Consider the following 27,551-nt stretch of genomic DNA (forward strand, 5'->3'; position numbering starts at 1 on the left):
AATGGACAGGCAGGACTTCCAACTTCCATTGGGCAGGAGATTCCGAAGCCTGGGGTCCTTCCGAACCAACATTCCGGACCAGTTGTTGTATCTCCCTTCAATCATTTGATTCTTGAACCAACTGGCACAACCCTCATCACTACATTTCTGCAACAATATCGCTACTCTATCGCCACAATAGTTCAACGGCAGACGCTATCTCAATGGCTTTCCACATGGCTTTAGAACACCCAGACAACACAGACACCTACGTCAGGATGCTGTTCATCGACTACAGCTCAGCATTTAATACCATCATTCCCACAATCCTAACTGGGAAGATGCAGAATCTGGGCATCTTTACTTCCGTCTGCAATTGGATCCTCAACTTCCTAACCAGAAGACCACAATCTGTGCGTGTGGGTGATAACATATTCTCTTTTCTGACAAACAATACTGGTGCACCTCAGGGGTGTGTGCTTAGCCCACTGCTCTACTCTCTCTATACCCTTGACTGTGTGGCTAGGTATAGCTCAAATACCATCTACAAATTTGCTGACTATACAACCGTTGTTGGTACAATCTGAGGTGGTGATGAGAGGGCGTACAGCAGTGAGATATGTCAACTGGCGGAATGCTGCCACAGCAACAACCTGGCACTCAACGTCAGTAAGACGAAAGAGCTGATTGTGGACTTCAGGAAGGGGAAGACGAAGGAATACATACCAATCCTCATAGAGGGATCAGAAGTGGAGAGAGTGAGCAGCTTCAAGTTCCTGGGTGTCAAGATCTCTTAGGATCTAACCTGGTCCCAACTTATTGATGTCGTCATAAAGAAGGAGAGACAGCGGCTATACTTCATTAGGAGTTTGAAGAGAATTGGCATGTCAACAAATACACTCAAAACTTCTATGGTTGTACCGAGGCTGCATCACTGTCTGGTATGGAGGGGCTACTGTACAAGACCGAAAGAAGCTGCAGAAGGTTGTAAATCTAGTCAGCTCAATCCTGGGTACCAGCTTACAATGTACACAGGACATCTTTAGGGAGCGGTGTCTCAGAAAAGCAGCGTCCATTATTAAGGATCTCCAGCACCCAGGACATGCCCTTTTCTCACTGTTACCATCAGGGAGGAGATACAGAAGCCTGAAGGCACACACTCAGCGATTCAGGAACAGCTTCTTCCCCTCTGCCATCCGATTCCTAAATGGACATTGAATCTTTGGAGATGACCTAAATTTTTTTCAATATAGAATATTTCTGTTATTGCACATTTTTAATCACCTATTCAATATACGTAATTGATTTACTTGTTTATTTATTATCATGTTTTATTTTATTTATTACTTTTTTCTCTCTCTCTGCTAGATTATGTATTGCATTGAACTGCAGCTGCTGAGTTAACAAATTTCACGTCACAAACCTGATTCTGATTCTGATTCTGCACTAAAGTGAACGACATTCATTTCTAGTTCTCTTGTGATCTTTCTTGTGAAAATTGTGTATAATGTAGATTCAATTTCATTTGACCTGTGAACGCAGCTGACCTGATGCTCTGTGCCTGGGACACTGCCGAAAGGTTTCTCACCGGAACTGTGCCGACCTGTTCCTGAACTTCTGAGTGCACACTCGACTGTGACACTGACCTTTGAAATTTGTGGGAATGATGTCATTCTGAATCGGCTCAAGTCTGGAGCGACCAGTGGAGTCAAGTAGTGTTTGAGAATCCTTCAGTTAGTAGGTCAGGATTCACCAGTTTGTTGGGCCTGGTGAGGACATATATCTCACCCCAGTTGTTGGTTAATGTCAGTTTTGTGGACATCGCAGACCTCACAGAATCGGACCCATTATGACTGGGAATTGACTGGGATCAGAAGAATTGACTGACACTGTCAGTTCCCAGGTCCCGGTGATTTCCCAAGTCCCAGTCAGTTCCCAGATCACAGTCAGTTCCCAGATCCCAGTCAGTTCACATGTCCCGGTCAGTTGGCAGGTCGTGCTCAATTCCCAGATCCCAGTATGTTCCCAGGTCCCAGTCAGTTCCCAGGTCTCGATCAGTTCCCAGGTCCCAGTCAGTTCCCAGATCACAGTCAATTCCCAGGTCACAGTCAGCTCCCAGATCCCGGTCAGTTCACATGTCCGGGTCAGTTCCTGGTCAATATGCAGGTCCCGGTCAGTTCCCAGGTCTCGGTCAGTTCCCAGATCCCGGTCAGTTCCCAGGTCCCAGATCCCAGTCAGTTCCCAGATCACAGTCAGTTACCTGGTCTGGACAGACCTAATCTACCTCAGTGTAGCAAGGCGAAATTGGTAAAGTGTTTTATCAGTGTCATATGCACCGAGGTGCTGTGAAATGCATAAATATTTTTTCATACGGATCAGATCATTTACACAGTGCTTTGAGGGAATTCAAAGTGAAACAATAACAGAGTGCAGAATAAACTAGAGAGAGAGTGCGGTGCAGGCAGGCAGTCGGGTTTAATGTCACAATGAGATAGATTGAGTGGTCAAGATCCCTCACCTGACACATTTTCATGGCCTTGTACAATGGGCCATCCCAGGACATGTCATGGTCCGGTCCGTGAAGTCTGCATTCTGATTCATGGTCTTGTCCATGGACTCAGGACTCCGGGTCTTCCAGCTGTGCCTTGTTTTGATTGAGTTAAGCATAGGCTCCTGATTCCCGTCTTGGGGCTTGGAATATCAGTAGCCTTGGGGTTGAGTGTGGGCTGCTGGCTTGTCTTGTCAGTCCCCTTTGGAGCAACCTGCTGAAGGAAGTCTAGTGAAACCATTCGTGAACTCTAGGCTTGGTTGGAGGACCACCGCTTCATGGAGCCTTGTTACCATTCATCGGAGTAGTCATCGTGGTATGGATTTGTCCATTTCTGTAGCCAGCCTAGGTTGCTGGCTGCCCCGAGGCTCAGAGCCACCCTGTATTGAGCTCCTTTCCCGTCCCTTGCCTCATTCAGGTCAGCCAGGCCGCTTACCGTTACCCTGCGGTTGGGTCCGTCCGTCCCTGTCCTTGCCTCTGTGGGGTGAAGTTCCTCGTCCTGCCCAGGAGTCCCGCATCTTGCCCAGGAGAAGCTCCAAGAACCCAAGCCTCCAGGATCCCAAGTCAAGCTCCAAGAACCCAAGTCCCGAGGATCCCAAACCAAGCTCAAGAACCCAAGCCTCAAGGATCCCAAGCCAAGCTCCAAGAACCCAAGCTTCGAGGATTCCAAGCCAATCTCCAAGAACCCAAGCCTGATTTCCCCAGACTACAAGCTCAAGACACAAGACCACATCCTGCAGCCAAGCTCAAGACCCAAGACCCTAGCCTGCATTTAAGTTCAAGACCCAAGGCCCCAAGACCCCAGCCTGCAGCTAAGCGCAAGACCCAAGACAACAGCCTGCAGCCAAGCTCAAGACCCAAGACACCGGCCTGCAGCCAAGCTCAAGACCCAAGACACCAGCCTGCAGCCAAGCTCAAGACCCAGGACCCCAGCCTGCAGCCAAGCTCAAGACCCAGGACCCCAGCCTCAAGCTTCAAGAGCAAAGACCCCAGCCTTTCTCCAAGCTCAGGCCTCTAGACCCCAGTCACGTCCTGTGCTGAAGCCACGTCATGTCCTTGCCTGGTTCTGGAGACCGAGCCCGAGGCAAGACCTAGGTTCTGGATCCTTGTCCAGTCTCGATCTCGGAGTCGAAGCCTTGTCTCCTAGTCCATGGTTTCCAGTCCTGGTCCCGCTTTCCCTAGCCCAAGTCTGCGTTCTTGTACCGGCTCCTGGTCTGTATCCTGTCATGTCCCTGTTCTAGTCAAGTTCTGTTCCTTGTACTTCAGTGTCTGTGTCCTGCATTTGGGTCCGTTACCAGGGCCCCTTGTGGCAGGACATGATCAATCGCCTTACAAAAGCAACACTTTGAGGAGAGTGTGTTGTCCGGCTGCATTACGGCCTGGTATGGGAACACCAATGTCGGTGAACAGAAAATCCTTCAGAGTAGTGGGTTCGGTCCAGTCCATCAGGGGTAAAGCTCTCCCCACCGCTGAGCACATCTACGCAAAACACTGTCGTAGGAAAGCAGCATCCATCATCAGGGACCCCACCACCCAGGACATGTTCCTGTCTCACTACTGCCATCAGGTGGAAGGTGCAGGTCTCACACCACCAGGTTCAGGAACAGTTATTACCCCTCAACCATCAGGCTCCTAAACCAGTGAGGATAACCTCAACTCTGAACTGATTCCATCGGGAAGGAGGTACAGGAGCCTCAGGTCCCACACCACCAGTTTCAGGAACAGTTATTACCCCTCACCCATCAGGCTCCTGAACCAGAGGGGATAACCACACTCACTTCCTCACCCATTGAAATGTTCCCACAAGCAATAGTGTCACGTTCATGAATCTTTGGCTTGTTATTTCATGTTCACGTTATAGGTTTCTGATTATTTATATTTGCATTTACACAGTTTGCTGTCTTCTATCTGATCTTTTATTGATCCTGATTACAAATCCACAGATTTGTTGAGTGTGCCCACAGGGAAATGAATCGTTGGGTTCTGTGCGCTGACGTGGATGTACTCTGACCGTAAAGTGTACTTTGAACTTTGAACAGATATTACATATTTTCAGGCTTTTCATTTGCTCTTCCCGATGGGAGGAGGGATAGGGAAGAAGGTCCGGGGTTACTGAGATCTTCGAAAATGCTGGCTGCCTCAACGAGTCAGTGGGAAGTGTAGGCAGACATCACGGAGCCGAGGCTGGTTTCTGTCATGTCCTGAGCTGTGCCCACAGCACTCGGCAGTTTCTGGTGCTCATTGGCAGAGTTGGCACGGACAAGGGAACAAAGAGGGAGGAGGGAGCCGACACGGAGCAGGGAGCGGACACGGAGCAGGGAGACGACACGGAGCAGGGAGCGGACACGGAGCAGGGAGCGGACAGGGAGCAGGGAGCGGACACGGAGCAGGGAGCGGACACGGAGCAGGGAGCGGACAAGGAGCAGGGAGCGGACACGGAGCAGGGAGCGGACAGGGAGCAGGGAGCGGACAAGGAGCAGGGAGCGGACACGCAGCAGGGAGCGGACTGGGAGCAGGGAGCGGACTGGGAGCAGGGAGCGGACAAGGAGCAGGGAGCGGACACGCAGCAGGGAGCGGACAGGGAGCAGGGAGCGGACAGGGAGCAGGGGGACGACACGGAGCAGGGAGCGGACAGGGAGCAGGGAGCGGGCAAGGAGCAGGGAGACGACACGGAGCAGGGAGCGGAAACGGAGCAGGGAGCAGACAAGGAGCAGGGAGACGACACGGAGCAGGGAGCCGACACGGAGCAGGGAGCGGACAGGGAGCAGGGAGCGGGCAAAGAGCAGGGAGACGACACGGAGCAGGGAGACGACACGGAGCGGGGAGCGGACACGGAGCAGGGAGACGACACGGAGCAGGTAGCGGACAGGGAGCAGGGAGCGGGCAAGGAGCAGGGAACTGACAAGGACCAGCGAAATGACAGGGAACAGGGAACTGACGGGGTCCAGGAAACTGATGGGGACCAGGGAACTGACACTGACAAGGGAACTGACACGGACAAGGGAACTGACAGGGACCAAGGAACTGACACGGACTAGGGAACTGACACAGACCATGGAACTGACACGGACCAGGGAACTGACGGGGGCCAGGGACCTGAAACGGACCAGGGAACTGACGGGGGCCAGGGAACTGAAACGGACCAGGGAACTGACACGAACCAGGGAACTGAGAAGGACCAGGGAACTGACGGAGACCAGGGAACTGACACGGACCAGGGAACTGACACGGACCGGGGAACTGACAAGGACCAGGGAACTGACACGGACCAGGAAACTGACAAGGACCAGGGAACTGACGGGGACCAGGGAACTGACAGGGATCAGGGAACTGACAGGGACCAGGGAACTGACGGGGACCGGGAACTGACGGGGACCAGGGAACTGACAGGGATCAGGGAACTGACAGAGACCGGGAACTGACAGAGACCGGGAACTGACGGGGACCAGGGAACTGACAGGGACCGGGAACTGACAGAGACCGGGAACTGACACGGAACAGGGTACTGACAAGGACCAGGGAACTGACAGAGGCCGGGAACTGACAGGGACCAGGGAACTGACAGAGACCGGGAACTGACAGGGACCGGGAACTGACAGAGACCGGGAACTGACACGGAACAGGGTACTGACAAGGACCAGGGAACTGACAGAGGCCGGGAACTGACAGGGACCAGGGAACTGACACGGAACAGGGAACTGCCGGGGACCGGGAACTGACAGGGACCAGTGAGCTTGACCGCCACAGAAGTCTGGGAATGAATTCCATAGATCTGTCACCCTCTGGCTGTAGAAATTCTTTCTTGTCCTGCGCCAGACCTTTGTCCGATGGGCTCGGCCGGTTGAGCACATACACAGACGCGGCGGGAGATCGGGCGGGTGACAGTGGCGGCTTCAAACTGTTGCTCAAGCGGAGTGCGCGATAGAATGCCAGTTGAAGGCTGCGGAATTATGCCTTATCGGCTTGGCACAGCAACAACAGAACCTCAGTGTAGATCAGATTAACAACAGTCAGTTTTCATCTCAACTGTAACGATATATTAACCCGTGCCTCCCAGGACGGAATGGACGCAGCCCGAGATGCTACACTGCTGGATTTCACTGGCATTTCCCGGCCACAGCCGAAGTTCCAGCTGGTCACCTCGACGGATGTAAGACTCCAATGGACAGACAGGACTTGCAACTTCCATTGGGCAGGAGATTCCAAAGCCTGGGGTCCTTCAGCACCAACTTCAGGAGCAGTTGTTGTATCTCCCTTCAATCACTTGGTTCTTGAACCAACTGGCACAACCCTCATCACAACATTTCTGCAACGATATCGCTACTCTATCGCCACAATAATTCAACGGCAGACGCTATCTCAATGGCTCTCCACATACCTTTAGAACACCCAGACAGCACAGACACCTACGTCAGGATGCTGTTCATCGACTATAGCTCAGCATTTAATACCATCATTCCAACAATCCTGATTGGGAAGATGCAGAACCTGGGCCTCTGCAATTGGATTCTCAACTTCCTAACCGGAAGACCACCGTCTGTGCGGGTTAGTGATAACTTTTCCTCTTTTTGGAAGATTAACACGGGTGCACCTCAGGGGTGTGTGCTTAGTCCACTGCTCTACTCTCTATATACACATGACTGTGTGGCTAGGCAGAGCTCAAATACAATGTATAAATTTACTGATGATAACACCATTGTTGGTACAATCTGAGGTGGTGACGAGAGGGCGCACAGGAGTGAGATATGCCCCCTAGTGGAGTGGTAGCGCTGCAACAACCTGGCACTCAACGTCAGTTGGACGAAGGAGCTGATTGTGGAAGTGGAGAGAGTGAGTAGCTTCAAGTTCCTGGGTGTCAAGATCTCTAAGAATCTGAACTGGTCCCAACATATTAAGGTAGTCAAAAAGAAGGCATGATAGCTGCTATACTTTATGAGGAGTTTGAAGAGATCTGGCATGTCAACAAATACACTCAAAAACTTCTATAGTTGTACCGTGGAGAGCATTCTGACAGCCTGCATCACTGTCTGGTATGGAGGAGCTACTGCACAGGACAGAAAGAAGCTGCAGGAAGTTGTAAATCTAGTCATCTCCATCTTGGGCACTAGCCTACAAAGTACCCAGGATATCTTTAGACATCTTTGTCTCAGAAAGGCAACGTCCATTATTGAGGATCTCCAGCACCCAGGGCATGCCCTTTTCTGTCACGTGCTGAGGTGTGCCCACAGCCCTCGGCAGTTTCTGGTGGTCATGGGCAGAGTTGGCACGAACAAGGGAACAAACAGGGAGCAGGGAGAGGACACGGACCAGGGAACTGACAGGGACCAGGGAACTGACAGGGACCAGGGAACTGACAGCGACCAGGGAACTGACAGGGACCAGTGAACTGACACGGACCAGGGAGCGGACACAGACCAGGGAACTGACACGGACCAGGGAGCGGACACAGACCAGGGAACTGACAGGGACCAGGGAGCTGACACGGACCAGGGAACTGACAGGGACAACGGAACTGACAGCGACCAGGGAACTGACAGGGACCAGGGAACTGACAGCGACCAGGGAACTGACAGGGACCAGTGAACTGACACGGACCAGGGAGCGGACACAGACCAGGGAACTGACACGGACCAGGGAGCGGACACAGACCAGGGAACTGACACGGACCAGGGAGCGGACACAGACCAGGGAACTGACAGGGACCAGGGAGCTGACACGGACCAGGGAACTGACGGGACCAGGGAACTGACATGGACCAGGGAGCTCACATGGAGCAGGGGACTGACAGAGACCAGGCTACTGTCACAGACCAGGGAACGGACAGGGACCATGGGTCTGACGGGGACCGGAGAACTGACACGGTCCAGGTTACTGACACGGACCAGCTGTGATGTTTTTCTTTTGCATCAGCGGCTTGCCAGTTCCTTTAGTCTCCCGAGGGAAGTAGAGGTGCTGGTGAGCACTCTGGGTTGTGGCGTCAGAGTGGCGGGATCTGAACAGGGAGCTTGAAGATCACAACCCTCTCTTCCTCAGTCCCATTGATGGAAACAGGAGGTGGAGCCCCACCATTCCTCTGAATCCAGTCACCAGCTCATTTGTTTTGTCAACGTTGGGGGAAAGGTTGTATTATCTTGACATCATGATCCAGATGGGATGACTTCACCCAACTTCACTGGCCCCAACCCTTCCCACGACCTATGGACTCACCCCCAGGGTCTTCATCTCATGACCGCGATATTTAATGGTAAAACCTGAGCTACAGGCATGGTCAAGGGCGCACTTTATTTTATTTTGCAGTTTCTAGGAATGTTATAATGATGGTTAGTATTTTGGATTTCTGAAGGTTTACAGGGATACTGCCGTGTAGGCCTAATTGTGTGATGCTATTGTGTAGTCACTTTGGGATAGTAGCAGTTGTAGATATTACCATTGGGACTGTGTATACCCTGTTCATGTTCCACAGTCTTTCAATTTCATCGTTTAATTCCACATCTTCCCGCTGTTTTTCACTGATTGATTTCTGCAGGCTATGTGTGTTTGGAATGCTACAAAACAACCAATTTCACGACTTATGTCAGGGATATTAAACCTGATTATGATTCTGACTCTATTGAGCAAGCTGTTCTTGAGTGTGTATCCTGTAACATAATATCAGGGGGTATTCACGGATTGTCCTCTCTGCAGTAATGTGTTGGTCAGAATATAATTTGTCAGACTCTGAACTTAATATGAATAATAACAACAATTATTACATTTTAATTTCACAAACAGGAGAGAATCTGCAGATGCAGGGATTCGAAGCAACACATGCGAGGTGTTGGAGGAACACACAGAAGGGCAACCAGCAGCGACAGCAAAGCGAGAGCCGTCCATGTTTCGGGCTGAGACCTTTCATCAGGACTGATTGATATTACTTTTTGTATCAGCGTAGCTTGTCGTCCTCTGCACGCTGTTTGTTTGTCGGACCTGTTGGCTGCTGCCTTTCATTAATTCTGCTGTCTTTCTTCAATCTACTCAGCATGCGGGCGAGAAAGTGTATCTCAGGGTTGTGTATGCGGATGTAGGAATCTCAGGGTTGTGTACGATGACGTGAGAATCTCAGGGTTGTGTATGCTGACATCTGAAGGCAGAAGGCAGTGGGGACCATGTCTCTGGAAGCTTTCAAGAAAGAGATGGATAGAGCTCTTAAAGATAGCAGAATCAAAGGTTATGGGGATAAGGCAGGAACTGGATACTGATTGTGGATGATCAGCCATGATCACAGTGAATGGCAGTGCTGGCTCGAAGGGCCGAATGGCCTACTGCTGCACTTATTGTCAATTGTCTATTGAATCAGTTCAGAGTTGAGGTTATCCTCACTGGTTCAGGAGCCTGATGGCTGAGGGGTAATAACTGTTCCTGAACCTGCTGGTGTGGGACCTCAGGCTCCTGTACCTCCTTCCTGATGGAATCAGTTCAGAGTTGAGGTTATCCTCACTGGTTCAGGAGCCTGATGGCTGAGGGGTATTAACTGTTCCTAACGTGATGGTGAGCGGCCACAGGCTCCTGTACCTCCTTCCCGATGGCATCCGTACCCACAGGCGCTCGTGTGCACTGAATTAAACTTGACTTCGTCTGTGCTTGGTTTAACTCAGGGTCGGGGACGGTTTTGTTTCCTTAAGGCCACAAGACATAGGAGCTGAATTAGGCCATTCAGCCCATCGAGTCTGCGCCTCTATCCCATCCTGGCTGATTTATTATCCCTTTCAAACCCATTCTCCTGCCTTCTCCCTGTCATCTTTCAAGGCCTGTCTAATCAAGGGCTTATCGACCTCCGCTCTAAATTCACTCAGTGAGTTTGCCTCCACAGTCGACTGTGGCAACGCATTCCTCAGATTCTGAGGCAGAGCGGCGAGGGCTGCAGCTTCAGTAGAGAGGGCCGAGGAGGGGATTACTAACGTCCCGAGCAGCTCGAGAGGGTGGGGGGAAGTGGGCGATGGTGGGCGACCGTTGGTGGTAGGGGGAAGTGGGATTGTAACAGTGTTCAGGACCTTATCAGTGCGGGCTGTCAGTTAGACGGGGGGCGGTGATAGGATCAGATGCTGGGTGAGTGGGGGGGGGGGAAGGGGCCAGACAGGGACTATAAGAGACGGTACACGTCCTTGCAGTCCACCACAGCGGCTGGAGTTGTCCGAACGAGTGTGGTGAGTGAGCACGTTGTCAGGAATTGCCAGTGTTCGTCCTTGGAGAGACTGGCTTCCTGGAACGGGGCCAGTCTGACGGGAGGGGCAGAGGATGTCGATCTCCCTCTCAGTCACTCACCGTCTCCCCCACCCACATCCCGCCCCACCCACCTTTGTCCAGTGAGACTTGCTATTAATGCTGAGGGAGCTCTGCACTGTAGGATGGGTGGTGAGGGATCTCTGCATTGTGGAGGGGTGGTGAGGGATCTCTGCGCTGTGGGGGGGGGGTGGTGAGGGATCTCTGCATTGTGGGGGGTGGCGAGGGATCTCAGCGCTGTGCGGGGTGGTGGTGAGGGATCTCCGTGCTGTGGGACGTGGTGGTGAGGGATCTCTGTACTGAGGGAGGGGGTGAGGGATCTCCGTGCTGTGGGGGTTGGTGAGGGATCTCTGCATTGTGGGACGGGGTGTTGAGGGATCTCCGTGCTGTGGGAGAGTGGTGAGGGATTTCTGCACTGTGGGAGGGGGAGGGGGTGCTCCCGTGCCATTGACTGGGCCACGCACGGGTTCCACCTCCCCACTAAAACGTTCCTGTGCTCCCCCACACATGGCACACTCCCGCTCCCTCCGTACTGACGAGGGAGGGACCTCTCCGTGTAGTGAGTCAAGGACCCTCGGGAGATGAGGGAGCGACCCCAGTGAGTGGAGTAAACGGAGGGAACAGCCGCAGTTTTCACTGACCATTCCTCCGCACCGCCCCCACCTCACCCCCGACTCCAGGTCCTGCTCTGTTGTTCGGTATCGGGTGCGGATATCGCAATGTTCCGGCTTCTCGTTGCCTGCCTGGTGGCGACCCAGCTCGTCCCGTCTCGGTGCTCCTCCCCGGCGGATCTGCCAGAAGATGAGGAGGACGAGGCGATGGTGAGTGAGGGAGCGCCGAGGTGCGCTGACCATGAGGTCACTTCCGCCGTTTCGGCGCGGGACGTCGGGACCCTGGGGTCCCGCTCGTCTACGACCCGGGACACCAGGCAGCCGAGGCGGCTGCTGAACAGCGGTGGTGCTGGAGAGTCACACCGCTGCGGGGTCTCGGAGCGGACAGGCCATTCGGCCCAACCAGTCGCTGCCGACCACGGTGCCCGCCCTGCGTTCGGTACTGACCCATCACGGTCCCTCCCGAATGTGGACGGATGGAGCTGCCCTGGGAATAATCCGGCTCACCCTTACTTCACCCGGCATCTCGTCCCATGCATTCAGCACCCGCTGGGTGTAGAATTTACCGCTCAGATTCCTGCTCAGCCTTTCACCACTCAAACTAAACCTCTGCCCCGCTCTTGCAGAGACCCCCCCCCACATCCAACAGCACCGCCCATTCCTCTCGGTTCCTCTTCATCCCGTTTCAAACTCTGCGTCCGTCTTCCCTCCCTTCACCCAACACTACCACTCATCCCCCACCGTCCACACGCACTCACTTCAACTCCACACTCACTCCCTCCGTTCCCTCCCCCAACACTTCCTGTCTTCACCCCATCCGGCCTCCCTCCCTCGCCACCGCTCCACCTCCCTCTCCCTTCCCCTCACTGCCCTCCCTCGCCCTCGACCTCACTCCCCTACCGCCTTTCCCCTCACTGCCCTGTATTTTCCTTTCGCTCCCCACTCCATCCCCATCCCTCTCCCTCTCCATCCCCATCCTCTCCCCCTACAACCCCCTCCACCACTCCTCACGCCCCTCCCCTCTAAACCGCCTCCCCTCCACTCCTCTTCACTCCCGTATTCTCCACAGTTTCATCCCCCTCCACTGCCTCACCCACCACGGCCACTTCCACACTGTCCCCTTCCCCTCTACCGCACCTTCACTAACCCCGTCCCCCTCCACACCCTCCACACCAAGGGTGTGTCCGTACTGGGGAGAGGGCGGGCCGGGGCGGCTCTCACTGCTCAGGGCTGGGATGGCCTTCTCAGAGGTTCCCAGCGACACGGATTGAGGGAAGGAGATTCCCAACGAACGGCAACTTCTTCCGTCCCCAGTTCCAAATGCGGTCCGATTTCGAGGAGTTCAAAGTGGCTTACAACAGGAGTTATGACGGAGAGGAAGGTAAGGGGAACCGGACTAGTTCTGTACCGGGAAGGGATGGGGAGAAGGGGGTCGGGCAAAGGGAGTGGGGAGGGAGGGAGAGAGGGGTGGAGGAACAGAGGGTTCTACTGGGCAGCAACACCCCCTTCTACACCCTCCCCCACTCCCTCTTTCTCTGTCCTGCTCTCCCTTACACATTCACCCTCTCCTCCTCGTCCCACAGTCATTCTCTCCACTCTCACCTTCTCTCACTCCCCACACACACACTTTACATCTCTCTGTCACCTCTTTGTCTCTCTTCCCTTCTCCCTTCCCCTCTCTGTCACACACTCGTCCCCCAGCTCCAAAACTGTCTCTGCTCGCACACTTTCTCTCTCTCTCTCTCTGAACTCTGACATTCATTCCTGCCCCTTCGCTCCCCTCACACACTTTCCCTGCTCTCTGCTCACACACTTCCTCAAATCTCCCTTCTCTCGCTCTCTTCATCTCTTTCACACTCTCATTCTCTCCTCTCGCTCCTTACACACGCCCTCTCTCTCGGCAGAAGAGAATCGCCGTTTCCAGATCTTCGTGGAGAACATGAAGAAAGCTGAGCAGATGGAAGACGACGACAGAGGAACGGCCGAGCATGGAGTCACCAAATTCAGTGACATGACAGGTACCGGGTGCGTGGAGTGACAACAAACCCCCCACCCACCGGTTCGGCTCTGGGAGAGTTCGGTCCAGACTCTCTATTCTAAAAGTCCTGTTGTGCAGTGTGAATCTGGGAGCTGCCCTTTGGGCCATTAACTCTATGCTGACCATTAACCTCGATTTACAGCAATTGCATTTTATTCCCCCTCCCACCCCACCCCATCCCGTTGAGGTTGGGGAATTTACAGTGAGTAATTTACACACATGCACACAAAGCCGGAGGCTGGGATCGAACCCGCGTCTCTGGGTCACTGAGGCAGCAGCTCTGCCCCCTGCGCCACCATCTGACCCTCACAAAGGAACTTGGTTCCGCAATGTTTCCTGTGCTTCCGTTCCCTCAGACGCTGTTTGACCAGCTGAGAGTTTCCAGAATTTTCTGTTTTCATCGGAGAGGGTGCAGCAGAAGCGCTGACTGGATTAGAGAGTATTATCATCTTATTAGAGCGTCCTGTTCGAAGGATACACGTGTCAAGTTGTAGAGAGAACATCTTTAACACGAGAAAACCTGTGGATGCTGGAAATCTGAGCCACACACACACAGACACACACACACACACACACACACACACACACACTCACACACAGAACGGTGGAGGAACTCAGCAGGTCAGGCAGCATTTATGGAGAAGAGTGCACAGTCTGACACTCTTCATCAGGACTGGGAAAAAGAGATGAGCAGCCAGAGTAAGAAGGTGGGAGGAGAGAGGTGAAACCGGGAGAGGGGGAACGGTGAAGTAAAGAGCTGGGAAGGTGATGCGATAGGAGAGGAGAGCAGGCCAGGGAAGAGAGAGAAGGAGGGGGGCACCAGAGGGAGGCGATGGGCAGGTGAGGAGATGCATTGAGAGAGGAAAGTGGGGAAGGGCGGGATGCAATTCCCCGACGTTTGGGAAATCGATGTTCGTGACATCAGGTTCAAGACTGGGGCATCGTTGAGATGGGGGTGAGGGGAGATGTGTGGGCAGAGAAGGGGCGGTGTGGGGAGCGGCATTTAGACACGCAGGGAAGGTAGGGATGTGGATCCCCGGGCAGGCGGATAAAGAGGGTTAAACTCGGCAGCAACAAGACGCAGTGCAGGGTCACTCCCCGTGCTGTGCTCTGCTCTGTCCTACTGAACTGAGAGGTGAGCAGTTCAGGCAGGGACACACGGGGAAGCTGCTACGCTCCACGGGCCAGGGGTCCCCGAGGCTTGCTCTGGGCAGCGGATACGAGAGGCCAAGTGGGAGTCACCTGTTCGCTCAGAGACCGACCGTCCTGACCAAGGAGCAGCTCACAGGCACAATGTTGAGTCCAACCCTTTACAACAGTGGGAATGTGAGAATGGGGTTCCACCCCCGCCACTGTCGGTAACGAGTTGGTACACCCTCCCCGTGACTGCAGGGATTTCTTCGGGGTGGTGGGGGGCTCTGGTCTCCTCCCACAGTCTGAAGATGATTGGTTGGCGTTAGTAGGTTGGGGAGTTACTGCATTAGCAAGCAGAGCTGATGTCTTTAAAATCTGTCCAGGGTGGAATTTGAAGCAATCAGGGCTTTAAAAGGGTCTAGATAGGGCCCAGTCTCCCCGGGGCCCTGGGCCAAAAGACACAGAGGGGTTCTGGGGCTGGCACAAAACAATGGGCCAAGTGGCCTCCCTTGGCCAAGACGTGGCGCAACAGCGCGGCGGAGACCGGGAGGGGACCAATCCCTGTCGCTGCCAGTGATGGCGTGGGACGTCTCCGAGTATACTCCCACATTCAAGAGGCGTACTGCTTTTGGGTTAGAGAGTTGGTGGTGACACGGTCGGCTGCCCCCAACGCAAACCCGCTGATCTAATTGAATGCAAACGAATCACAGAGCATCTGAGTCTTCATGTGACAAACATGTCCCATCTTCATCTCCGACAAGAGGACAGGCTCAGTCTGAAACAACCCGATCCCATCAAAACAAGCCCCCACGCCCCAAGCTCAGCGTCCCCGATCCCTCTGAACTTGATTTCTGCTCGTTCTACCCTACCCGAGCTGACCCCAGCCCATCGTGCCTGGGCAGAAACAGTTGGTAATTGTCTTCCTTCCCCTCTCCTCAGACGAGGAATTCGAGCAGTTCTACCTCAACCCGTTGACGATGAACGACACGTCCTGGATACAGGAGATGGCGAAGGTGCCGGTGGCCGAACCGATTGCGGAATGTCGGATTCGTCGGCGAATAGACTGGAGAAGTTACGGTGCGGTAACGTCAGTCAAAAATCAGGTACGTCTCTACCAGGACGGGCCAAGTCTCTACTTGATCAGATGTCCCTGGAGGAGAGACCGCAGGGGGGAGAGGATGGCGATGAGATGGGTGTGGACAGCACCTCACAGTCCAGGGTCTGTATGGGTCAGACACAGAATGAAGCTCCCTCCACACTGTCCCATCACACACTCCCGGCTCAGACACAGAGTGAATCTCCCTCCAGACAGTCCCATCACACATTACCGGGGTCAGACGCAGAGTGAAGCCCCCTCCACACCGTCCCATCATACATTAACGGGGTCAGACACAGAGTGAAGCCCCCTCCACACCGCCCATCACACACTCCCGGGGTCAGAAACAGAATGAAGTTCCCTCCACACCGTCCCATCACACACTCCCGGGGTCAGACACAGAGTGAATCTCCCTCCACACCGTCCCATCACACACTCCCGGGGTTAGAAACGGAGTGAAGCTCCCTCCTCACTGTCCCATCACACACTCCCGGGGTCAGACACAGAGTGAATCTCCCTCCACACTGTCCCATCACACACTCCCAGGGTCAGAAACAGAGTGAAACTCCCTCTACACCGTCCCATCACACACTCCCGGGGTCAGAAACAGAGTGAAGTTCCCTCCACACCGTCCCATCACACACTCCCGGGGTCAGACACAGAGTGAATCTCCCTCCACACCGTCCCATCCACACTCCTCGAGTCAGACACTCTCTGGTTCTTCTCCAGGGACCTTCAGTCAGAGATCAACCCTGAGCAGAGGTGCAGGATCCTGCTGCCTGGAGCGACAAGTGGCTTCTCGGCAAGGCCCGGGGTAAACAGACCAGGAGTTTGACTGGACTTCCCTCCCTACCCACACACCTCCGCACTGTCTGTCCAACCAATACATCCTCCTTACCAAATTTAGTATTATTACCAACCCTGAATAAATTTCCTTTCCAACATAAAAAAGTTGAAAAATGTTTGATAACTCAGAGTCTGACCTAGGCAGAGTTCAACAGGAAGGGTGGACAGGCAGAAGTGTCGGTGGGGACGGGGAGACTCATAGAAAGACAGCAAATATTGAAAGGTCAAGATAGAGTGGATGTATCCTATGGTGGGGGAGTCTAAGACCAGAGGGCACTGATAGAGTGGATGTGGAGAGGATGTTTCCTATCGTGGGGGAGTCTAGGACCAGAGGACAGAGAGAGAGAGTGGATGTGGAGAGGATATTTCCTGTAGTGGGGGAGTTTAGGACCAGAGGACACTGATACAGTGGAGGTGGAGAGGATGTTTCCTCTGGTGGGCGAGTCTAAGACCAGAGGACACAGATAGAGTGGATGTGGAGTGGATGTATCCTATGGTGGGGGAGTCTAAGCCCAGAGGGCACTGATAGAGTGGATGTGGAGAGGATGTTTCCTATCGTGGGGGAGTCTAGGACCAGAGGACACAGAGAGAGTGGATGTGGAGAGGATGTTTCTTATAGTGGAGGAGTCTAGGACCAGCGGACACAGATAGTGTGGATGTGGAGAGGATGTTTCCTATAGCGGAGGAGTCTAGGACCAGAGGGCACAGATAGAGTGGACGTGGAGAGGATGTTTCCTATTGTGGGTGAGTCCAGGACCAGAGGACTCAGAGAGAGTGGATGAGGAGAGGATATTTCCTGTAGTGGGGGAGTCTAGGACCAGAGAACACAGATAGAGTGGATGTGGAGAGGATATTTCCTATAGTGGGGGAGTCCAGGACCAGAGGGCACAGATAGAGTGGATGTGGAGAGGATGTTTCCTATAGTGGAGGAGTATAGGACCAGAGGACACAGATAGAGTGGATGTGGGGAGGATGTTTCCTATGGTGGAGGAGTCTAGGACCAGAGGACACAGATAGAGTGGATGTGGAGAGGATGTTTCCTGTGGTGGGGGACTCTAGGACCAGAGGGCACAGAGTGGATGTGGAGAGGATGTTTCCTATAGTGGAGGAGTCTAGGACCAGCGGACACTGATAGAGTGGATGTGGAGAAGATGTTTCCTATAGTGGAGGAGTCTAGGACGAGACGGCACAGATAGAGTGGATTTGGGGAGGATGTTTCCTATAGTGGGAGAGTCTAGGGCCAGAGGACACAGATAGAGTGGATGTGGGGAGGGTGTTTCCTATAGTGGGGGAGACGAGGCCCAGAGGACACAGATAGAGTCGATGTGGAGAGGATGTTTCCTATCGTGGGGGAGACGCGGACCAGAGGACACAGATAGAGTGGATGTGGGGAGGATGTTTCCTATCATGGGGGTTTTCTTTATTGTGAGGACGATTCAAGAGTCGGGATCGAAGCTGTCCTTGACTCTGGTGTTTCGTGCTGCCTCACACTTTTTCCCTCTGTCCGACGTGCGGGGGGAGAAAAGGGAAGGACTGAAGTGTGTGGGGTGGCGGGTTGGGGGTGAGGGCTGTGAAGTAGCTGGTCGTTGATTATGTTAGCTTCTTTTCTGAGTGCAGGCTGGGCTGGGTACAGATGTTGCCGTACCAGGCTGGGATGGGTACAGATTTTTATATACCAGGCTGGGCTGGGTACAGATGTTGCCTACCAGGATGGGATGGGTACAGATGTTGCCGTACCAGGCTGGCATGGGTACAGATGTTGCCGTACCAGTCTAGGATGGGTACAGATTTTGCCGTACCATGGCTTGGATGGGTATAGATGTTGCCGTACCTGTCTGGGATGGGTACAGGTGTTGCCGTACCAGGCTGGGATGGGTACAGATGTTGCCCTACCAGGCTGGAATGGGTACAAATGTTGCCGTACCAATTAGGGATGGGTACAGATTTTGCCGTAGCAGTCTGGGATGGGTACAGATTTTGATATACTTGGCTGGGTTAGGTACAGATTTTGCCGTAGCAGGCTGTGATAGGTACAGATTTTGACGTACCCGGCTGGGATGGGTCCAGACTGTGCCGTACCAGGCTGGGATAGGTACAGATGTTGCTGTATCAGTCTTGGATGGGTACAGATTTTGATATACCAAGTTGGGAAGGGTACAGATTTTGATATACCAGGCTGGGCTGGGTACAGATTTTGCCGCACCAGGTTGGGATGGGTACAGATTTTGCCGTACCAGGTTGTGATGCGTACAGATGTTGCCGTACCAGGCTGGGATAGGTACGGATGCTGCCATACCAGTCTGCGATAGGTACAGATGTTGCTGTGCCAGGCTTGGATGGCTGCAGGTTTTGATATACCTGGCTGGGCTGTGTAGCGATTTTGCTGTACCAGGCTCGGATGGATACAGATAGCAATGGGAGATGAGTCAGGTCAAGCTGGGGGTAAGAGACAGCAGAATAAATCAGCCATGATGGAATGGAGCAGCAGACCTGATGGGCTGAATGGCCTAATTTTGCTGCTATGTCTTTATGCGGGCCTTGCAGACTGTTCCCAGACAAGAGATCACAGGGCTTTGTAGTAAAACAGTCACAATGCAGAATACAGCGTAACAGTGCCGTGCGGGAAGACGAGTTCTGGAGAGGAAGAGGGGACTGAGGGATGGAGGAGGGTAACAGTGAGGGGAATGTGGTGAGAGAGACAAACTGAAGCAGGCCACCGGGCTCTCTCTCTGTCCCTGCAGGACCAGTGTGGCGCCTGCTGGGCCTTCGCAACCATCGCCAACGTGGAGTCCATGTGGTTCCTCAAGACCAAGCGACTGATCAGCATGTCGGAGCAAGGTAATGACCCGCGCCCTCCCCCACCGTCCCGGGACACGCTCCACAGCACCGCTGCCTTCGCTGTAACCGAAGTCTCCTCTCACTGATGTCCGCAGAGCTCCTGGATTGTGACCACTTTGACAGAGCCTGTAAAGGTGGCTACCCCTACAACGCCTTCAGAAGTATTATGCAACTGGGTAAGTGAGCTGTCCGATAACCCTCCTGGCGTGCGAGGACTGGCCTACAGCAGGGACAGACCGCTTAGCAAGGGCGTCGCAAGCTTCCCACTCTGCAGAGGATGATAGATTCGGGACCAGGTCCACCAGTGAAGCTGAGGACCTTGAAATGACTTCATTATTTACATCCTTCATACACACCAGGAGTAAAAATCTCTCCGTTACATTCAAACGGGCATTGTGCAATCTATAATAATTATAATGCACCACGGGACCGTCAATATAGCAGAGAAATACAGTTGTGTCAGCATGAACTCAGCAGCCTGATGGCCTGGTGGAAGAATTTGAATAAGAAAAGAGAAATTGCTCTAAACTGACCAATGCTCCGTATGCCCTCTTAACCACAGAGTCAACCTGCACGGCAGCTTTGAGTATCCTATGGACTCGGACCCCAAGATCCTTCTGATCCTCCACACTGCCAAGAGTCTTACCATTAATACTATATTCTGCCATCATATTTGACCTACCAAACTGAACCACCTCACACTTATATGGGTTGAACTCCATCTGCCACTTCTCAGCCCCGTTTTGCATCCTATCGATGTCCCGCTGTGACCTCTGACAGCCCTCCACACTATCCACAACACCTCCAACCTCTGTGTCATTTCAAATTTACTAATCCAAATCTCTACTTCCTCACCCAGGTCATTTGTAAAAATCACAGACAGAAGATGTCCCAGAACATTTGAGTGCATCAGTAACCCAAAACCATATCCAGGCCCATTCAATTATCCTATCTATTTCCCTTCACGAGCTCTCACTGCACTGATATCAGGTCTCAAGCGTGACATGTTGACTCAGTCTCTCTCTCCCTCTCACCCTGTCCTGCCTGACCTGTGGAAAGTTTCCATTTCTTCTCCACAAGATGGGAGGGTGGATTGTTGCATTGGAGGGGAGGGAACGGGGCGTTTCTGGTATGGAGGACGTGGGGGATAACTTTTGTTCAGCCGGAGACCGGCCCAGACCAGCCTAGGGACAGAACTTGAGTCGATCAAGATGGACGAGGTGTTTACTCTGATTTATAGAGCTTTGGATAACGGTGAGAGATGGAGGCCATTCTTCCTTTCCAACCTGCTCCTCTGCTCAATGCATTGGCTGATTCATTACCTCCCTTACACTCTCGGTCTCACTTCACACATCTTGTCTTCTCAAAGCGGAATCAGAGTAAAATCCACTCTCCGATATTCTGCAAATCTGGATGACTTGACATCTGGTTCATTTAGTAATATTTCCCTCGCTCCGTTTAATCCCACCGGGTCAACGTCTCCCGCTCGCTTAATCCCATTGGGACCCGTTCTCGCTCGCATTAATCCCACCGGGACCCCATCTCCCACTCCCTTTAATTCCACCAGGACCTCGTCTCCCACTTGCTTTAATCCGACCGTGACCCCGTCTCCTGCTCACATTAATCCCACCGGGTCCCCGTCTCCCGCTCGAATTAATCTCTGTGGGACCCCGTTTTCCGCTCGCATTAATCCCACCGGGTCCCGTCTACCGCTCCCTTTAATCCCACCAGGACCCTCTCTCCCGCTGTCTTCAATCCTATGGACCCCCGCTCCTTTTAATCCCACAGGGACCCCATTTTCCACTCCTTTATAACTCACCATAACCCTGTCTCCCGCTCTCTTTAAACTTTAGTCTCTCCTCACCCCCCACCCCCCACCCCCCACTCCGCTCCCGTTAATCCCAATGAGACCCCGTCTCCCACCCGCTTAATCTCACCCGGGAACCCACTTCTCCCTGAGTAAGGAGAGTCGACCTACTCCGTTTGGAGTCTGGGACGTTCTGAATGCTGAGGGGTGTTGCTGTCCGTAGGAGAGACTCGAAGGACAGGCACGCTGGGGCGGCGGGGTGTTCTACTCTCGGGCAATTGGTGGGGGATTCCCGGGGAGGACAGAAGACAGCGGAGATAATGCGGTACTTTGTTGACAGGGGGGATGATGTCTGAGAGGACCTATCCCTACCGGGCAGCGCAGCACCACTGCAGGTTCCGGCGCAGTCTCGTCGTTGCCCGGGTCCTGACCTACAAACGCATTAGGCCTAATGAGTGCGGTGAGTCGCCGCGGCAGCCCTGAGCGGTGCGTGGGATGGTCAGTGCGGGCGGACACCCCCCTTCCCGGTTTACCACCCACCGAGACCGTGCCAGGCGGTCTGCCCACCTTCAGCGCTGGCAGCCGGAGAGGACCGGGCCCTAAGAATGATGACTGGGGTGGGCACCGTTTTATTGTGGGTGGTGAAACATTTGAAACAGGGTGCCCAAGGAAGCTGAGGCAAACCCCTCACTGGTGGCTGGGAGGTTCCTGGGACTCTGACTGCCTGCGTTCGCTGTGACCGTGTGGATCTCCCGCCGGGTGCTCCGGCCACGTCCCACATCCCGGGGGTCGCTGGGTTAATTGCCTTGACCCCCCCCCCCCGCAGTGTGTGTGGGGCAGGAGTGGACAGGACAACTGGGTGGGGTTTGGAGATGGTGGGATATGGTTTGGGGTTGCTGAGAGGGCAGGCCATCGTCTTGCTGGGTAACAATGAGACGACGTATGGCATTCAGATGGTCGGGGGAGGGGCGAGGGAGGGGATAGCTTTGGGGAGATGGGCCGCACCGTTTCCGTTTGTGAAGCTTCCCTTTCTCTCCTGCAGAAATGAAGAGGTGGGTGGCCAAGAGAGGACCCATCATCGTCATGATGAATGCGCGAGCACTGAAAGTAAGCCCCCCTCCTCCCGACTGGCCTCTGCCTTCTCCCGACGCACCTCCGCTTTCTCCGGCCCGCTCGACCCTGCCTCCGCCCGACCACCCCTGCCCGACCCTGCCTCCGCCCGACCCCCCTCCGCCTCCGCTTTCTCCCGCCCGCACACCACTGCCTGGGAACGGCGTCGTCTCCTCCTCTGAAGCCGGTGCCGGGCTTTCGGTGTGGCACCCTGAGAAAGAGCTTGGGGTCAGCCCACTGATCACAGGCTCCTGTCGACGTGGCGCCCCGCAGGCGCCTGCTCCATACTGGCAGACTCTGGGGGATAACACCCACCCTGAAATATCTCTTCAGACCTTCTCCCTCTCTCCCTCTCCCCCTCCCTCCCCATCTATCTCTCCCTACTCTCTTCCTCATCCCCTCATCCTTCACCCCCACTACCCCTCAACCCCACTCCCCCTCTCCCTCTCTCCCCCTCCCTCACAAACACCCCTCTCCAACTTCCCTTCCCTCTTGCCCCTCCCCCTCTCCCTCTCCATCTTCTCCTCCCTCTCGCCCTCCTCCCCTCTCCCTCTCCCTCTCCATCTTCTCCTCCCTGTCGCCCTCCTCCCCTCTCCCTCTGACCATCCTATCACCACACTCTCCCCCTCACCCCCTTCTGACCCGCTTCTCTCTCCCCCCCGCCACCGCCTCGCTTTCCCTCCCCGCCCCCCAGACTCGCACGGCTCTGCTTCTGACTCATACTGGTGTAAACGTTCTGATCGAAACCCTGACCAGTTTCAGTCTAAATTCCTCAACCGATCTGATTCCTGGGTCACCCACCCACCACATCCCGATGAGGTTCTGAGGAGATTCACCAGAGCGATTCTGGGAATCAAAGGGTTAAAGTTCGAAGAGTGCTTGATACCTCTGGGTCCGTACTCACTGGAGTTTGGAAGAATGTGGGGTGGGGAATCTCACTGAAACCCATCAAATATTTGAAGGCCTTGATAGAGTGGGTGTGGAGAGGATGTTTCCAACAGTGGGGGAGTCTGGGCCAGAGGACACAGATAGACTGGATGTGGAGAGGATGTTTCCTGTAGTGGGGGAGTCTAGGACCAGAGGACACAGATAGAGTGGGTTTGTGAGGAATCGGATGAGCCACGATGGAATGGCAGAGCAATATCCCTCGCCGGACGGCTCAGTTCTGCTCCTATATCTAATGGCTGTCTGGTGTTCTGCGGACCAGTATCGGACTTTGGAAATGAATCGTTAATTTTCTCTCCTTTGCCCAGGGCTACAGGCGAGGCATCCTCCGTCCCAACTGGTTTTGGTGCCCCCCCATCACACTCAATCATGTGCTCCTGGTTGTGGGGTATGGAGTCGGTGAGTTCCACACAGAAACAGACCCTTCAGCCCATCGAATCCATGCAAGCCACTGCACCTAATCTACACTGGGAGAAAATCTCACATATCTGCTGTTACCAGTATATCAATTAAACGAAAATCAACCAAAATCTCTAAAATAGATACATTTTTAAAGAAGAATATTAAATTTCATTAAATCAGGTACTCCCCACCCATTCTTGCACTTCTAGAGTCGGCCCACTGATCCGCAAATTTAGAACACAGAGCATTGAACTTTATAGCACAGTACAAACCCTTCAGCCAACAATGTTGTGCCAAACTTTTTTTTATCATCCGTGTGTCTGTCTGTGAGTCACTTAAATGTCCCTAATGTATCTGTCGCTACACGACCCCTGGCAGGACGTTCCACACACCCACCACTTACCCCCAATCACCTTAAATGTCCCTAATGTATCTGTCTCTACACCACCCCTGGCAGGACGTTCCACACACCCACCACTTACCCCCGATCACCTTAAATGTCCCTAATGTATCTGTCTGTACCCCACCCCTGGCAGGACATTCCACACACCCACCACTTACCCCCGATCACCTTAAATGTCCCTAATGTATCTGTCTCTACACCACCCCTGGCAGGACGTTCCACACACCCACCACTTACCTCCGATCACCTTAAATGTCCCTGATGTATCTGTCTCTACCAAACCCCTGGGAGAACGTTCCACACATCCACCACTTACCTCCAATCACCTTAACTGATGCTCTGATCCCATTCACCATCTTTATACAGATCTCCTTACACTCCCCCCCAACATTCCCAGCAGTTCCCCAAAATGCTACCCGTCACCTCTACATCAAGGGCGCCGTCTGCAGTGATCGGCCTTCCCATTCACCCTGCATCTCCGACCTTCGCACTTGCTGTCAGCTCCCACTCCACGCTGGTGCTCGTCCCCGGGGGGAGTGTGTCCGGAGCGGCGGCAGATGGTGATGGGACGCACACTTTACCCTTTTTTCTGTGTTTCAGAAAGGGGGTTGCCTTACTGGATCATAAAGAACAGTTGGGGAAGGAACTGGGGCGAAAACGTAAGTGAGCTCAAACGTGAGCAGAAAATTACCGTGTGGTCTGAATCTGTTGGCTCCGTACTATACCCGCTGGTTTGGAAGAGGGGTTGTTAATCCACCCCCGACCCCCAAAATAGCAAACGCAGGCTCCTGTGGGTCTTCAATGCTCCGGGGCCTGTCCCCGGGGCTGTATAAACGTGGGAAGGGTTTCAAGCCACAAGTTCCAGACCCTCATCGCTCACTGAGTGAAAGAAATTTCTTGCTCCAGTCCACATCCCACTCCGACCCGATCACTGCAGAGAGAGATGGACCCACCCTGGTACATCACAGTCACATCCCTCCCTACCATCGGTCGTATCTACAGGAGGGGCTGTCTCAGGAAGGTAGCGTCCACCATCATAGACTCTCCTCCCGAATCTAGCATTGCCATCTTCTCGGACCTCCCACCGGGCAGGAGGTACAGAAGCCTGAAGTCCCACAGCACCAGGTTCAGGAACGGCTACTTCCCTTCAACCATCCGGTTCTTGAACCGACCGACAAAACCCTAATCATTACCTCAGTGTAGCATCACTCCTGCCTGTCCGCCAATCTTCCATCCATGCTGGAATATTTCTTTTGGTACCATGGAAGCTTTGTTAAGCAGCCTTATGTGTGGAACCTTGTCAAAGGCCGTGTGAAACAACTTCCATCAATTCTCCTTTGTCTATCCTGCTCGTTGTTTCCTCAAAGAATTCCAACAGATTTGTCAGGCAAGAGTTTCCCGTGCTGACTTTTCCCTATTTTATCATGTGCCTCCAAGAACCCCGAAACCTCATCCGTAACAATCGACTCCAACATCTTCCCAAGCACAGAGTTCAGATTAATGGGCCTACAATTCCCTTTCTACTGCCTCTGTCCCTACTTGAATAGCGGAGAGACATTTGCAATTTTCCAGCCTTCTGGTACCATTCCAGAATCTAGTAATTCTTGGAAGGTCATTAGTAATGCCTCCACAGTCTCGTCAGCCACCTCTTTCAGAACCCTGGGGTGTGCACCATTTGGTCCAGGTGAATTAACAACCTTCAGACCTTGCAGTTTCCCAAGCACCTTCACCCTAGAAATTGCAATTTCTAGAAATTGCAAATTCTACGCCCCCTCCCCCCCCCAACACTAAGAAATTTTTGGCTTTCTACAAGTGTCTTCCGCAGTGAAGACTGATACAAAATACTTATTGAGTTCATCTGCCATTTCTTTGTCCCCCATCACGACCTCACCGGCATCATTTTTGCAGTGGTTCAATATCTATTCTCGTCTATCTTTTATGCCTTTTATGTCTGAAAAAACCTTAGGTATCATCTTTTAAATTATGCGCTAGCTTACCTTCATATTTCATCTTTTCCTTCCTTGTGGCTTTTTATTTGCCTTCTGTTGGTTTTTAAAAGCTTCCAAATCCTCCAACCTTCCAATAATTTTTGCTCTATTATATGCCCTCTCTTTGATTTTATGTTGGCCATGACTACCCTTGTCGGCCACTGTTACATCACCCTCCCTTTAGATACTTCTTCATCTGTGAGCTGTACCTATCCTATGTCTTCTAAATTGCCCCCAGAACTCCAGCCATTGCAGTTCCGCCATCGTCCCTGCTAGTGTCTCCTTCCAATCAATTTCTGCCAGTTCCTCTCATGCTTCTGTAATTCCGTTTGCTCCACTGTAAACCTGACTTTATTATCTTCTTCTCAATGGTCTCCTTTTGGACAGAGAACATTCATCCGAAATCCTTTTAAAGGGTGTCAGCTTGAAACGTCAAACCGTTTATTCCTCTCCATAGATGCTGTCTGACCTGCTGAGTTCCTTCAGCATTTTGTGTTGCTCCGGACTTCCAGCATCTGCAGAATCTCTTTTGTTTAAGATGACAGATTATCTGTATCTGTCACGTGTAGATCAATGCATACAGTGAAATGTGTCGTTTGTGACGTGCTAGTGGCAGGCCACAGGAACTTACCTCTCGCTCCTTTCTACTCCTCGACAGGGATATTTTCGCATCTACTGGGGTGAGAAGGCCTGCGGACTGAACCGTTTCCCCATGACTGCCATTGTGTAGTCGGCAGCTCTGAGGCGAACCACGGCCGATCCTGGGTGGTCCCAGGCGGTGTGTCGTCTGGAGGAAGACTCCAGTACCGCAGCTTAGCAAACCTTTCTCGACAGGTGGGAGTGCCTTCCACGCCCCCCAACCCCGCCTTCCCATTCCCCATCTCACCTCTCCATTCCTCAGTACTATTCCAGTGGCGGCCCCTGGTCACTCAGCCACACTGCCACACTGGCCAGTGCCCACTGCCCCTGCCAAACACGCCCACAAGCCCCACCACTCCGATTTGCAGTCCAATGCATGAGAGAGGCACCTGGGGTTGGCGGGAGACCCTGCCCAGATAGCCAGAGCTCTTGTATTGACCTCACACCAATCAGAGGCCCCAGGGCGACGTAGGGAGGTGATTGGACAATTACCACATCATCCATTGGGAACGATTGGTTCACTTGAATGGATCCATCTTGGGATAGGAGCGTTTCGTTGGAATGCCGGCTGGTTGGAAGGGGAGGAATCAAGGTGCCACTTCCCGTTGGTCCCTGGTATGGATGGATTCCCTCCGGCATACTTTACTGGGAAGCGGGTGATCAATTAGATCATAAGACACAGGATTAGAATGAGACCATTCGGCCCATTGAGTCTGCTCCGCCATTCAGACTTGGCTGTTTTATTCACTGGAAAAGTCTCCCTTGTGGGATGGTGGTGCTGGGATTGGCCCAAGTCCCCACCGTTTTCCCATTTGATTTGACGTTAATTGAACCCGGTCCCGCATTTTCTTTTGGCTTTTGCAAAGACTCAATAAAAATGTTCTGAAGCTTCGGTGTGAGTGGTTGTG

General features: G+C 53.3%; 1 protein-coding gene across 4 annotated transcripts; it reads left to right on the forward strand.

Annotated features, from left to right (window-relative positions):
* Nucleotides 1-5,770: 5,770 nt before the first annotated feature.
* Nucleotides 5,771-27,551, forward strand: LOC134339784 (cathepsin L-like). Of its 4 annotated transcripts, none has more exons than XM_063036555.1 (13): nt 5,771-7,072; nt 9,299-10,710; nt 11,467-11,607; nt 12,712-12,778; nt 13,302-13,415; nt 15,509-15,672; nt 19,253-19,349; nt 19,445-19,525; nt 21,497-21,616; nt 22,199-22,263; nt 23,520-23,610; nt 24,617-24,675; nt 26,663-27,551. In XM_063036555.1, the coding sequence occupies exons 2-13, from the start codon at nt 10,606-10,608 to the stop codon at nt 26,732-26,734; spliced, it is 1,176 nt and encodes a 391-aa protein (XP_062892625.1). In that variant the 5' UTR covers nt 5,771-7,072; nt 9,299-10,605; the 3' UTR covers nt 26,735-27,551. The 4 variants fall into 4 exon arrangements, with proteins under 4 accessions (XP_062892625.1, XP_062892627.1, XP_062892626.1 ...); XM_063036557.1 differs by lacking the exon at nt 5,771-7,072 and adding an exon at nt 7,086-7,357; XM_063036556.1 differs by lacking the exon at nt 5,771-7,072 and adding an exon at nt 8,313-8,847.

Source organism: Mobula hypostoma, chromosome 30 (genome assembly GCF_963921235.1).
Source record: "Mobula hypostoma chromosome 30, sMobHyp1.1, whole genome shotgun sequence".
Taxonomy (NCBI): domain Eukaryota; kingdom Metazoa; phylum Chordata; class Chondrichthyes; order Myliobatiformes; family Myliobatidae; genus Mobula; species Mobula hypostoma.